This window comes from Ostrea edulis, chromosome 5, assembly GCF_947568905.1.
Source record: "Ostrea edulis chromosome 5, xbOstEdul1.1, whole genome shotgun sequence".
NCBI classification, from domain to species: domain Eukaryota; kingdom Metazoa; phylum Mollusca; class Bivalvia; order Ostreida; family Ostreidae; genus Ostrea; species Ostrea edulis.
This window is the reverse complement of record NC_079168.1, coordinates 32,075,216-32,089,689: the sequence shown is the minus strand read 5'-3', so window position 1 is coordinate 32,089,689 and position 14,474 is coordinate 32,075,216. Positions and strand designations below refer to the sequence as shown.

At 36.4% G+C, this 14,474-nt stretch overlaps 1 protein-coding gene across 1 annotated transcript; it reads right to left on the bottom strand.

The window, feature by feature from the left end:
* Positions 1-12,163: 12,163 nt before the first annotated feature.
* LOC125651454 (dimethylaniline monooxygenase [N-oxide-forming] 2-like) lies at positions 12,164-14,474 on the bottom strand. The gene is made up of 3 exons (XM_048880053.2): positions 14,416-14,474; positions 13,671-14,326; positions 12,164-13,500 (listed from the first exon to the last, which is right to left on the bottom strand). Exons 1-3 carry the CDS (start codon positions 14,450-14,452, stop codon positions 12,496-12,498), a joined length of 1,698 nt encoding a protein of 565 aa, XP_048736010.1. The 5' UTR covers positions 14,453-14,474; the 3' UTR covers positions 12,164-12,495.

The following is a 14,474-nucleotide window of genomic DNA, read 5'->3' as shown; positions in this document are numbered from 1 at the left end:
ACAACGGACAAATTTTGATCAGAAAAGCTCAGGTGAGCTGAAAACTAAATGTTAATAAAATGTTAGATTTGATGTCGTTGGCTTTATTTGACACACTGAAATTTAATATTAGGCTTGTGTAATACATTTCAAGGTTTTTAATAAATACCAGATTTTATGTATTGTGATATTACGGTTGTGCACTACTTTCTGTTCACCCATCTGCCCTAGTTTTGACATGCACTGTTATGACTAGGCGACACATTTGTGGCGTACTTGCCAACACTACCACAGACGTTATTTTATTGAAAGTAGACATTAACGGCAAACTGACAACTCAATTGTATGACAAACGGGATGATTGCAGCTTCTCCATCGTCAACTTCCCACATTTATGTAACAATATTCCATTATCACCTGCATATGGTGTTTATATATCTCAACTGATTCGATATGCAAGAGCTTGTTCTAGGTATAGTCAGTTTTTAAATCGTGGTAAGCTAGACAAACAAGTTGATGGTACAGGGATTTCAACAGTCTCGATTGAAGTCAGCATTTCGCAAATTCTATGGTCGTTATAACGATCTAGTTCGTCAATACAACCTCGCATTGGGTCAAATACTGTCTGACGTGTTTCATACCGATTGTTAAGCCGTTCTTGGCACACTGATTTGACTGCGGATAACTCCGTTTACCTGATCAGGATATGGGGCTCACGGCGGGTGTGACAGGTCAACAGGGGATGCTTACTCCTCCTAGGCACCTGATCCCACCTCTGGTGTGTCCAGGGGTCCGTGTTTGCCCAACTATCTATTTTGTATTGCTTGTAGGAGTTATGAGATTGATCACTGTTAGTTATCTTCACCTTACGTTAACAAAATGGGGAAACACAATGCAAACTCTCTCTCTCTCTCTCAACAAGAATGGTAACCTCACACGTGAATACTCGTATATTGAATTTGTTTTCAAATCGAAGCAAGCCACCCACAAACAAATTAATGGTACAGGGGACTATTGTATATACAGCTCTTGGAATAATTGAAAATCCAGACTATGACAAGGTCAAGGTCGCGATTTAAAAACCCCCACAACTTGTGTATCAGTACCTGAAGCGTACAGTCAAAAGTTAACAAAATATCAAAAGTTTGACAATCAATAGTTGAGATCTAATAGAATTTATGAAAATTTCAAAATTGAAGTCCCGTGGGGATCCGGGTTAGAATAGGTCCTCAGTTACCCCTTGCTTGTCGTAAGAGGCGACTAAATGGGGCGGTCAATCGAATAAGACGGCAAAAACCAAACAACTGAGGTATCGTGTCACAGCAGGTGTGGCACGATAAAGATTTATCCCGGCTCAAAGGTCGTCCGTGCCGAGAATAGGCCTAAATTTTACAGCCCTTCATCGGCAATGGTGACGTCTCCATATGAGTGAAAAATTCTCGAGAGGGACGTTAAAGATTATACAATCAATCAATCTGGACCCGTTATTGTATATGATCGACCAATTCTTCTTGTTGAAGCCGTTTTCCTTGTTGCTAGGCAACGATTTAGCTAATGGCAAAGTTGTACGAGATCTCATAGGTAGGAGGCATGCGATAAAAAGAATCTTCCATGGTTTGTGGTGTGAGGATTTGTGTATATCCAATTCAACTAAATAGTTCAGGGATAGAAACATACAGCACGTATATATAAATCATATCAAACCACATAACATGGGAGATCCATATCCAAATTATCTTTCTATCTCTCTATTTATCTAGTCCCTCAGTACCCCTTGCCTGTCGTAAGATAAAATGGGGCGGTCCTTCGGATGGGACCGCGAAAACCAAGGCCATGTGCCACAGAAAGTGTGGCACGTTAAAGATCCCTCCCTGCTCAAAGGTCATAAGCGCTGTTAGAGGTATAGACCTGCAGCCCTCCACCGGCAATTGTGACGTCTCCAGATGAGTGGAACATTCTCGAGCGGGACGTTATATAAAAATATCCAATCAATCCACCCAAAGAGTAATTTGCTTATTATCGCGTGACAAACTTTGAAAAACTTTAAGAGCATTTATTAGCAAAAGTTCAGGTATATGTGGGTTACTAGTTACACGGTAAATGATATACATGTATGTTGAAAAATATAAAAGACATTTAAATGAAAAGCGCTGAAGCAAGTTCTTACTCAGTCTAAACATGCTATAATTTACCTTACCCCGATTGTCCACATTCCTCACTATTTACATACGATGCGATTATTTATGAAAATGAATCCATTTTAAAATGTACAATTTATGCAGATTAGGGCCGATTTCAAGGTCACAATATCGTACTTTCAAGCATACTAATATATGAAAAATTGGAGACTTTTTTGTGTTTTTTATGGAATGTATAATATTGAACACTTAGTTATCTTCTTATTATACTTGAGAGAAAGACGGTGAAATCATTTACTGTGAATTTACAGTAAGTGTGAACGACTCATATCGGCAAGTACATGACGTGCTCCAGATGTTCATTGGAAAGTCTTCGAGTGATTTTAAAGAGCGCTTTTGATAGGTCGGTTAAATTATAGGTAGGCGTTCCCAAGTATTTGGCATTATATTATCTCGTGTAATATAAGTTTCACTATTTGACTTCAATGTAAGTTGCACCGTACGTAGCGTGAGATTCAATATCGGTTTTGATTTGACAACGGGGATTTGAGATTACGTTAATAAAATGTCTTGTAAAGTTTATCTTATATATATATATATATATATATATATATATATATATATATATATATATACTAGATATCTATTCTACATGTATAAAAGTAATAGGATATCTTATAAAGAAAAAAATATATAAGATGTCTTATAAAAGATATAAGATATCTCGTAAACTTTAGAAGATATAACTTTTATCAGATGCCTTATAAATTTTATCTTTTAAACAGGAGTAAACGTGCCATACTAATATAATCAACCGCAGTATCAATAGGTATGGGAGGGGGCATGAAAGGAATTTGAAATAAAAAGGCGGGATACAGGGGAAAAAGGTGGGCTGCGATATGTAAAGAAAAGGCAGGATAACAATATCCCAGAATTCAAATAGTGTTGAATATTGAAAAAAAAAAAAGAAAAAAAAAAAAAAGACGGGATCGAATATACTGCGGGAAAAGGCAGGATCCGCAGTTGCCTCTATATCCCAATAAAAATTGAAAGGTTACTCCCTTAAATTCCTGTAGATACTTGTCAGTTTTAAGTGATCAGAAATTTCAATACATGTTTCTATAGGCGATTTTATCCGTTTATGAACATGCTTTTATTTTGTTGTCTCTTTCACATTCGTAGTTTCCATATCGTTAATTTTAAATAAATCTCTTAGAGGATATTTTCGAAATCTTGCAAAGCATTGCATAGGGGCGAGATCAAAACATCGATGTCGGAAAAATTTCTAAATTCAAATAGTTAGGGGGAAGAGGGGGTAAAAACTCGTAAGTTTCTGTCATCCGACATCGATTACACTTTAGTGGGGGAAAAAGACAACCGACTTTAAAACCACATAATAATACATTTTAATAAACATTTTAAAATAGTTTCAATGTACACTTTCATTTGTTTTACTTGTTAATCGACTAGTTTCAACATACTTCATATTTAGTTTTGTATTGGGGGTGGGGGTGGGTGGGTGTCTTTGTGAGAACTATACGAACTCAGTTTTCTCAAACATTGAACATTTGATCTCGCCCCTACAATAATTTGTCAGATTAAGTTATAAGATCAATAGATATTCTACTTGGAGAAAACATTTATTTTCAACACACGGCAATTGGATGCTTTGATGTCTTTTACTGTTATATATACCCACATTTTCGTAAGAAATTCGGAAGTAACCATCGCTAGATACTATTAATTGAATGAACAACTGCAAGTTCTATGAATTCTAGCAAAAACTAAATTCCCCAAACCACCCCTCTCCTGTGATACATTATTAAAGAAATTCAGCATTTCATTAGCATTAGACGCGCCTTCTATAATGCAATAAAATCAGTAGCAAAGAAGTTTTCAACATTTCGATCGTGTTCAGACCACAGGGGCTCGCCACGAATTGACCCTCTCTATTCTATATTTACATTTATTTGTAAATATAGAATAGACGATGTCAAATTCTAAAAATACAAAAATTTCGTGACGAGCCCCAATCTCTACCCAGAGTTGTCGTTCCTTGCTCTCACTTACACCTCTGTTAACGTCTCAAAATAAGCAATGTTATTCCACATGTAAATCCACTTTTTTTTTTACGGCTAATAAAACTAAGAAGTATTTTATAAAATATCTGGAAAATGTAGGACAAGCAACTATTTGTATATTTTTTTTCCATTACTATATATTCTTCATGTACCAATCTATAGGCCTGGTGCAATAGAACTACCCAATATCTACGTTTCAACCCAAATCAATGCTTCTTGTTTCACAAAAAGACTTGAAATCTGCTCAATATTTATTTATTTACGTATATTTTTGTAACTGAAGTCAAAACCATACTTTATTTGAGCATACGTGCCATTTTACAAAAATCTTGTAAAACCCTCGAGACGCTTACAGAGGTGTAAGTGAGTGTAAGGAACGATAACTCTGGGTAGAGATTGGATGAGCCCCTGTGTCCAGACGAAATATGCTTCTCTTGGATTTTGTTTGCAGTTTCTTGAAAGTCATTCCCCAAAAAATTTCTCGCAGCTCTACAAATTAAAGACACCGATGGTACATTGTCAGGGGTACAAATATTTCTTCTTAATAAATTTTGTCCGATTTCTCTATTATATACACTCGATTTCTTTTTAAATTTCATACTCGATAAACAGAAGTACATCCGGTGTGAGCTTCGTTGGCGACACTTTCAGTGCAAGAGTTCCCATGATTGACAATTTTATAACGCGGCCTTTGCGACGCATAATTTCTTACTGATTTTACCATAAAATAAACCCTCGGCATGTAATTTTAAAATCAACGTCATTGTTTTAGTTGGTATTGGTTTCCCCTTTTCGCAGAGTCAAAAGATTAGTGTAAAGACACGTGTGCCCATCTAAAATTATTTTTATTCCCACCCCTTTAAATATTGGTCCAATCGCAGTGATTGTTCTTTCCTTGATGCGTCATCATTGACAGATTTGTTTTGAAATCAACTATCCGGGACAGCGAATGAACTTGAGAAGCTGAGTCGTTCACACTTACTGTAAATTCACAGTAACAGGCAAATCGCAAACAGTGTAACTACACAAAGAAAAATACAATACAAAAACACTACACTAATAAAAAAAATGAGACATATGCAAAAGTTAGATACATACAACAGATAACAACATGATTTAAAAATAACACAGAGAAAAAAAATCATAAATGCCACATTCTTAAAAGCGTCAAAGATGGGGCAATTTTCGCTGGCGAATTGGTTGAAAAAAAATCGTTTGATTTCTGCATCATAGAAAAAAGAAAGTTAACTCTTGAGCTTTTGAGCACAACTGCAAGTAAGATGCTACAACTCAGTATTTACATTTTAAATACTGGTCCCATTGGTGCAGACATATTACGCATCTATTACTGAACCCTATCCAATTGAAAACTTTTGTGTCGATTCAAATTTTGAAAGGGTTTGGTAGGGACTATATTTTGTGGCGGAAGGATTGATTAATCAAATAGCTACTGTTTCATCCAATATATCTTCTATTTTTATACTTCGATATGTGTATTTCAGTTTTATAACATATGATATGATATGCCCAACTCTCTATTTTGTATTGATGATGGGAGTTATGAGATTGATCACTGTTCGTTATCTTCACCTTTCATATGATACAAGTAGTTGAGAATTGGAACTAATTCAAATGTTGTAATTTATCAGTTTGGTTGATATATTTTTTCAAACAGAACACCGATTTCTAAAAAAGTTTAAATCAATTTTAGTGTTAAATCTAGGATCTAGAGAGGGCACACATATCATATGTTCAAAAGGGCACTTTTCGCCGCAGCAATACAATTTCAGGCTACTTTCATTGTATCATACTATGATAGTAATAGAATAATCATTTAGCTTCTTTAAAAGTTAATACCTGCTGCCTTGATTTTAAACTTTTCAATCAACCTTGTGAAATAAAGAACAATTGCTTATATTAACAAATATTTTTAAAAAAAATTATAGAGAAAAAAGGGCATGGTGCAATTGAAAAGGGCATGGCACCAGCCAAAAAGGGCATGGCACGGTGCCATGCTAGTTTACTTTAGATTTAGTAGTAATTTAACTGGACGTAGTTTCTGTACCAAAACGTTTGATAATCTGACTTGTAAATCTTCTAACGTTGTCTACGCCATTGAGTGTAACCTGTGTGGCTTAATTTATGTGGGAGAAACCAAGGGTTCACTTAATAAAAGAATATCGGGGCACAGATTTCAAATTAATAATGGTGGTAACCAACTTCTTTACAAGCATTTTAATGCACCGGACCACTCCATCTTGTCCATGAGGGTAAGGATTTTAGAAAAAATTTACCATCACACAAACAATCCTACATTAAGCACCCCTTTTCGTAGACAACGAGAAGATCACTGGATCAGGACCCTAGGCACTGCATTTCCATATGGATGCAATGATAATGTATATGATGTGGGAAATTTGACTAGTCCACAAGGAAATAACGTTAATGTGATGGGACTCTTTCCCAATACCCAAAGACGAAAACGCAGTCACGGACATCGTTCATATAAAAAACCAAGTATAAATGATGTCACGTTTGATTCACTTTTGCCTCACGTCAACAGACAATTGGGTCCACATCATATTCGTACAAAACTTTACTCTATTCCATTGAGGGTTTTACATACGTTATTTGAAGAAGCTATGGCTAGTCTATACTTGGATTTTTCAACACCTGAATATAGACTGAACTCTATGATTATGGATGTTGCCTACCACAGGCTCTATAAACCAGCACGGACCATGGATGATATTCCTTCCAAATCATGCCGTCAGTTCCTTAAGCTCAAATTTACAAACAAAGGAATAGATGCCGTCAACATAAGCAACATTCTTCGTCATAAAAGGGTTCAGTCGTGTATTCCAACTTATTTCAAGTTCAAGTCTACACTCTGTATTTCCTACAGCTATACTTCTACTATTGCATCCAAACTTTTTAATTATAAACAAACTTTGCAGTGCTTAGATATAGACCATCTTATACGTAATCCACCAACATGTTCTTGTTCTTCATCTTCTTTCAACTACAGTCCAGCTGGACATGTCATTACTGGTGATGTTGATATAGTTGAAAATGAGGACCTCAAATCACTTATTCTTAAAGGTCCTAAATACAGAGAACCTCGGTCTTTTAATTGGCGACAGAACTTCATCTCTATTATGAGTTCTGTCGAAGATTATGCCAGACGATGGGCTAAATATGAAAAAGAAGAACTTGATACATTGTCAGAATGGGTTAAAAGCATAAGAGGGATATTAAAATCCCTCATTAGACACATGAAAACAAAAGTACGTACCATCTATCCTTCTGTGTTTAGTAAACCAGAAGTGATAAAAGAATTAGATAGGTTACATGAGGAATATGTTTTGGTTCCAGCTTACAAAGCTAGTAACAACATTGTCTTTGTTTGTAAGGCTCATTATTACAACTGTATTTTAAACGAACTTGGCATTAATTCCACTTTTGGTAATCATACTTATACTCCAACTGCCCTTTCAAAAGACGAAATTCTTCAAAACCATGCTTCAGTTTTAGACACATTTAATATTCCAGTCAATGGGTCGAATGAATATGAGTTACCGTACCTATACTGGATTCCTAAACTACATAAAAACCCTTACAAACAAAGATACATTGCTGGATCCAGTAAGTGCTCTACCAAGCCCCTATCTTTGCTCCTCACGAAAATTTAACAGCTGTGAAGGAGAAACTTCAAACTTACTGTGCGACTACATATGCCAGAAGTGGTGTTAATCAAATGTGGATTCTAAAAAATTCTAAAGAACTTTTAGTAAACTTGAAATCACAGAATTTTCCCCAAATCAATAGCATTAAAACCTATAACTTTTCAACACTATACACGACCATTCCTCACGATAAATTAAAGACTAGACTTTTTGACATCATAGACAGTTGCTTCTTCAACAAAAACGGAAAACGGAAATATTCATATCTAGTGATCAGTCGTTCAAAAACTTACTTTGTTAAACACCACTCTGATTCCACGCACAAGTACTCTGAAGTTGAAATAAAAAATATGCTAGAGTTCCTCATTGACAATATCTTCGTGGTCTTTGGTGATCAGGTCTTCCAACAGTCTGTTGGAATTCCCATGGGCTCGAATTGTGCCCTTTGTTAGCTGACCTGTTTTTATATTCATATGAAGCAGAATTTATTCAAAAACCTCTATGTGAGAAGAAAAAATCTCTCGCTGTGACCTTCGGTTCGACTTTTAGATATATCGATGACGTTTTGTCTCTTAACAATGATAGCTTTCATTCATATGTCGATTTGATATATCCATGTGAGCTCGAAATGAGGGACACCACAGAGTCGTCCACTTCTGCTTCATACTTAGATATTTTATTGAAAGTAGACATTGACGGCAAACTGGCAACTCAACTGTATGACAAACGGGATGATTTCAGCTTCTCCGTCGTCAACTTCCCACATTTATGTAGCAATATTCCATTATCACCTGCATATGGTGTTTATATATCTCAACTGATTCGATATGCAAGAGCTTGTTCTGGGTATAGTCAGTTTTTAAATCGAGGTAAGCTACTGACAAACAAGTTGATGGTACAGGGATTTCAACAGTCTCGATTGAAGTCAGCATTTCGCAAATTCTATGGTCGTTATAACGATCTAGTTCGTCAATACAACCTCGCATTGGGTCAAATGTTGTCTGACGTGTTTCATACCGATTGTTAAGCCGTTCTTGGCACACTGATTTTGACTGCGGATAACTCCGTTTACCTGATCAGGATATGGGGCTCACGGCGGTTGTGACCGGTCAACAGGGGATGCTTACTCCTCCTAGGCACCTGATCCCACCTCTGGTGTGTCCAGGGGTCCGTGTTTGCCCAACTATCTATTTTGTATTGCCTGTAGGAGTTATGAGATTGATCACTGTTCGTTATCTTCACCTTGCATTTAACACTAAATTTACCCAAAATTTATTTTCGCTAATAATTTGAAAATTTTACCTCTAACTTCCACTTTTTAAAGTCCCATTTTCAATTTTAGAAAATATCTACATAGCCCGCAAACGTGGGTTATGAATTTTTTCTGCAATGCTACTTTCCTTCATCAGCCAATCAAACAACAAAGAAAACATTTTATTGTTTAAATCAACTGCATATAGTGTTTAATTTTTCAACCGATTCGATACATGAGAACATGTTCTGTGTATGATCAATCTTTAAATCAGGCTAGGTAACAGAAAAAAGAAGTTGATGTTAGAGGGGTGTTTTGATAAGACCGTTCCAAATTCTATAGTCGTTATAATGATCTTATTTGTGAATAAAACCGTTTGTATGGTCGAATGCTGTCAGACGTGTTTACGTCTTTGACTACGGATTACTCCGTTTACCCAATCAGGCTATATGTTCACGCAATTGTGACCGGTGAACAGGGGATGCATACTCCTCCTAGACATCTAATCCCACCTCTGTATGTTCGGGGATCCATGTTTGCCGTTCAATTAATATTTTATAATTTATAGGATTTATGAGCTTGATTGTTGTTCGTCATATTCACTTGTTGATATGATAATGATTCAATCTGAAATTTAAATATATCGACGACGTTTACATATTTCGATTCGATATATCCCTGTGAGCTCGAAATAAGACGCCACATAGTCGTCCACTTCTTCTTCATACTTAGATGTTTTATTGAAAGTAGACATAACGGCAAACTGACAACTCAACTGTATGATAAACGGGACGAATTTCAGCTTCTCCATTGCGTATTGTCGTTTTTAAATCAAGGCAGGCTACTGACAAACAAGTTGATGGTACAGGCGTTTCAACAGTCTCGTTTAAAGTCAACATTTCGCAAATTCTATGGTCGTTATATCGATCTCGCCCAACTCTCTATTTGTGTATTGCTTATAGGAGTTATCAAATTGATCGCTGTTCGTTATCTTCACCTTCCCTTCATAGTCTGTCTCTAAACTTCTTTCTTACAGCTCTTTCTTCCTTTCATGATTCCTCAAACATTCTGGGTTATTTTTTCTTCAAAGGGGAGTTTTTTTTGCCACTCATTTGTTTTGTCTAGTTTGCCAATACAACCTATCATTGGGTCAAATGCTGTATGGCGTGTTTCATACCGATTTTTGGATCGTTCTTGGTACACTGATTTTTACTACGGATAAGTCCGTTTACCTGATTAGGCTATAGGGCTCAGGGCGAGTGTGACCGGTCGACTGGGAATGCTTACTCTTCCTAGGCACCTGATCCCACCTCTGGTGTATCCAGGTGTGTTCTTTTAATTGGCTTTTAAAATTTGGTCAAATTAAAGAGATACCCTTTAAGAGATACCCAGATGGTATCGAAGTCAATCATCTCAATAAACCATATGATCAATCAATTATTATTTTACCTTCCTTGAATCAAGTATCATTAACTAATTAATTCGGTCCATAGTGGAATAATCTGTCTTGTACCAATCCACACATAAGATCACAATTCACGGGGGTTAGGGCGGGTATAGTAGATTATCGTTTCCGGTGTCTTACCATCAATATTCAAATAAAATTTTGATCCCTAACAATACTAGCATACAGCATAGAGTCTGGCTAACGAATTCTTATTTCTTCATGAAAAAATTATGATAACTTTAGAATATATATATATATATATATATATATATATTCAATCACATGATAACTTTAGAATATTATATATATATATATATATATATATAGCACAAACAAACAATTATAACACCCAACCTTACGTTTACCCCTAGGATCTAAACGATACATGTGATAATCAATTAATTAATATATAAAGCACTAAATAATCACAACTAAATACTGAAAATTTTCGCCCCAGCCCGGGGTCGAACCATCGACACCCACCGCCTAGCAAGACTGTCAAACCAGTGCGTAAGTCCACTCGGCCACAACGACTTCCCTTAGAAAGGAAGTTTTGTTATGCTCCTAAAGCGCTACTTATACACACTGATGCAATCTCACACAGTCGCTGTGTCATTCAGTGTTTAAGATATTTTATAAGGAGAGTGGATCTCTCGATGCAATTGTATAGAATATTTAATATAAAGCACAAACAAACAATTATAACACCCAACTTTACGTTTACCCCTAGGATCTAAACGATACATGTGATAATCATATATATATATATATATATATATATAAATTGATGACCAGATGGATTTCATTCACATGATATCAATTATTTCTCTACAGGCTGCTTCGTAAGGGGATAGCTCCCCCTCACTCGTCAGGAGAAAAATGACATCTAATGAAAAACACCTACATGACTGAGTATATGTTACACAGAAACATACTGGATAGTTGCTAAACATGATTACACACAGGACTGAGTAAATAGAAATTTATGGGAAAGACGGCAAGTACTGACAAGTTCTGAACGCTTATTAAATGAAGATTTTTCGGGATGACATATTATAAAGAATTTCTCTAGAATACATAGGTTGCACTTTTTTGAAATGTTTGAGTATGATGATGTTTTTATCAAAGATTTATCCCACTATATATATATATATATATATATATATATATATATATATATAATGTAAAGCTTCTGAAGATTTGAAATGAAAGCGCTAAAGCTTTACTAAACGTGTTCGTGTTTCATTTTTATTTTTTACCTATACTTTTACCGATCATTGCGAAAAGTAACTATTATCTATCTATCTATCCACACACACACACACACACACACACACACACACACACACACACACATATATATATATATATATATATATATATATATATGTGTGTGTGTGTGTGTGTGTGTGTGTCAGAAGCAGTCTATATTTCAATTCTAAGTTTGTAATGTTTTTCTATCGCAAAATCACGATCTGCACAAGATATGCATGTTGTTTTCCAGTAAATAAACTTCCTTGACTTTGGGCAATCATTAATTCTAATTGATCAGTAGCCTTGATCTTGTCCAAATTTGAATCATGCACTTGACATCCTCATGTCAAAAGTAGCCATTGCTTCATATTACTGTATACTGGGAAATTTTGCCCCATTTTGATTTCGCTTAATTCGTATAGATACTATGTGGGCAAATACAAGTTTATAAATTGCTCTTGGGCATTTTCAAAATGTACGCATATATATATATATATATATATATATATATATATATATATATATATCTGTGTTTGTGTATGTGTGTGTTTGTGTATGTGTGTGCAGAAAATATCTAAAGATGTCCAAAAAATACCTGAACCAAATATTTTATGACTATTATTCCTAACGGCTCTATCAGGCATACTATAGGATTGATCTAATTGGACTTTAGGAAAAATATTTTGTTAGATACCCAGAACTTGATAATTTTCAAAGCGAGGAAGATTAAAGCCACTTTTGGCAGCAAACTGAGCCACTCATCATAGAGCCCAACTGTCATATTGACTCCTGCTTCGCGAGTTTTCAGTGGGTACCACAAGTTCTCTTCAACGCTTTCAATAGCCGCTCGTGCGCCTGTCCACTTTCCTGGTCCACAAAGTCGCCACTGGGGAGGTGTGCAAGGTCCAAAAACCAATTTTCTCCAGAGGGCATTGTCCGTGAAGAAATATGTCAGAAGCTTTGGTTTGCAGCCTATAAAATTTGCAAGCTTATCCATGTACCCTATCGCGTTAACGACAATGAAATGCCTGGGAGACAAATCAAGACTAGCGTTGATTATTGCCAGCCTTCGTTCAACCTCTTGATGTCTCTTCGGAGCAGGTGGAAGTTTACAATGACCAGCAAAGACTCGCAGTACCCATCTCGTTTGCATCTCCAAAATGGCTGGAAGTGCGCCAAATGGCTGCACTAGTCCCACAATAGCTAACGTGGAAGGTTCTAAGGAAACGGGCCAAATATGGTTATACAGATAGGGAAACTGATTCTCAATTCTGATCAATCCGTCTGGCAGAAATGGGAAATCGTGTAAATACCCGGTACCAAATACAACAGCATCAATGCCTTTCACTTTGGTTCCGTCTGTAAATATGACGTCATTTTCTGTGAAGTATTCTACGTCTGTTTTAATTGTGATTGCTCCCAGCATAATCCGATCCGGAAGTTCATCGGTTATAGTAATCCCTGTTAAGCGAAAAGGACCATTTGGAGCAAGCCCATATTTAGCCAGATCGTACCGACTGTTGAACTTTTTGAACTGTATAGGACGCAGGTACTTCCATGGTAGCGACTGAGAAAACCGAGTTACGGCCACTTGATCCAGAGGGCGTCCCTGATGGCTTATTCTCTGTACAACGTATGTTCCTTTTCTGGTACTCACATACACCTATAAATAGCTTGTTTATATAATTTGCTGTCATGTAACTTTGAAATGCAATTTATAGGCAAACATTGGGTATGTTGCCATCGCTAAACTGACCGGAAGTTAAAATAATATATATCTCTACACTATCGATCGATAGATTAGCTTTTTACATGGAATTTAAGCCTACTTACATGTTGAGCATGGCGACTTAGTTCACATGCAATATCACTTGCTGAGTTTCCAACACCAACAACTAAAACATTCTTTCCCTCAAATTCTTTAAACTCCTTGTAATCATGAGTGTGCAAGACCTTCCCTTGAAATCTGTCCAGTCCTGGAAACTTGGGAATATTTGGTTGATAGAGATGGCCATTTGCTACTAGCACAAAGTTAACTCTTTTCGATTCTAAGCTTCCCGTCTTTAGATTTTGCACGGTGACGATCCAATCACTGGACTCTTGGTAGTCGTCTGCTTTACTTACTCGTTCTACGCGATGCGCGAAGTTAATGTACTTCCGAAGACCAAAATTTTCTGCATAGAGCTGTAGGTATTTCTTGAAGAAGGTGTGGTGCATAAAGTTCGGGAAATCCTTGGGAATCGGGAAATCGCTGTAACACGTCATCGCTTTGCTGGTGTTAATAGCGCAGGATTTGTACAGACTAGGATATCCCTGTTGAGAGACGTCACGGTAGTTCCAAATTCCGCCCAGATCGGTATCCTTCTCGAAGCAGATTGGGGTCATTCCTTCGTCCAGTGAGTGTTTGATTCCGGCCAGACCTGCGACCCCAGCACCTATTATACATACTGTTTTCTCCATTTTAAAAATCTTTCTAAAAGTGAAAACGACTACAAATAGAAAGAGTGATAGCAAAATTAATAAAGGAATAGAATATGATGTATTACACTTCAAAAGGCAAAAACAAAACTTTACTTACCTTTGTTTGTTTGTTTTCTTCTTGTACAACACCCCATATGACCAGACAACGAATGACTG

Coding starts and splice junctions, on each gene's coding strand:
- LOC125651454 (XM_048880053.2), bottom strand. CDS start 14,452: ATGGGGTGTTGTACAAGAAGAAAACAAACAAACAAAG. Junction 14,327..14,415: donor AAGAAAACAAACAAACAAAG/GTAAGTAAAGTT, acceptor TTCTATTTGTAG/TCGTTTTCACTTTTAGAAAG. Junction 13,501..13,670: donor TAAGTCGCCATGCTCAACAT/GTAAGTAGGCTT, acceptor AGCTATTTATAG/GTGTATGTGAGTACCAGAAA.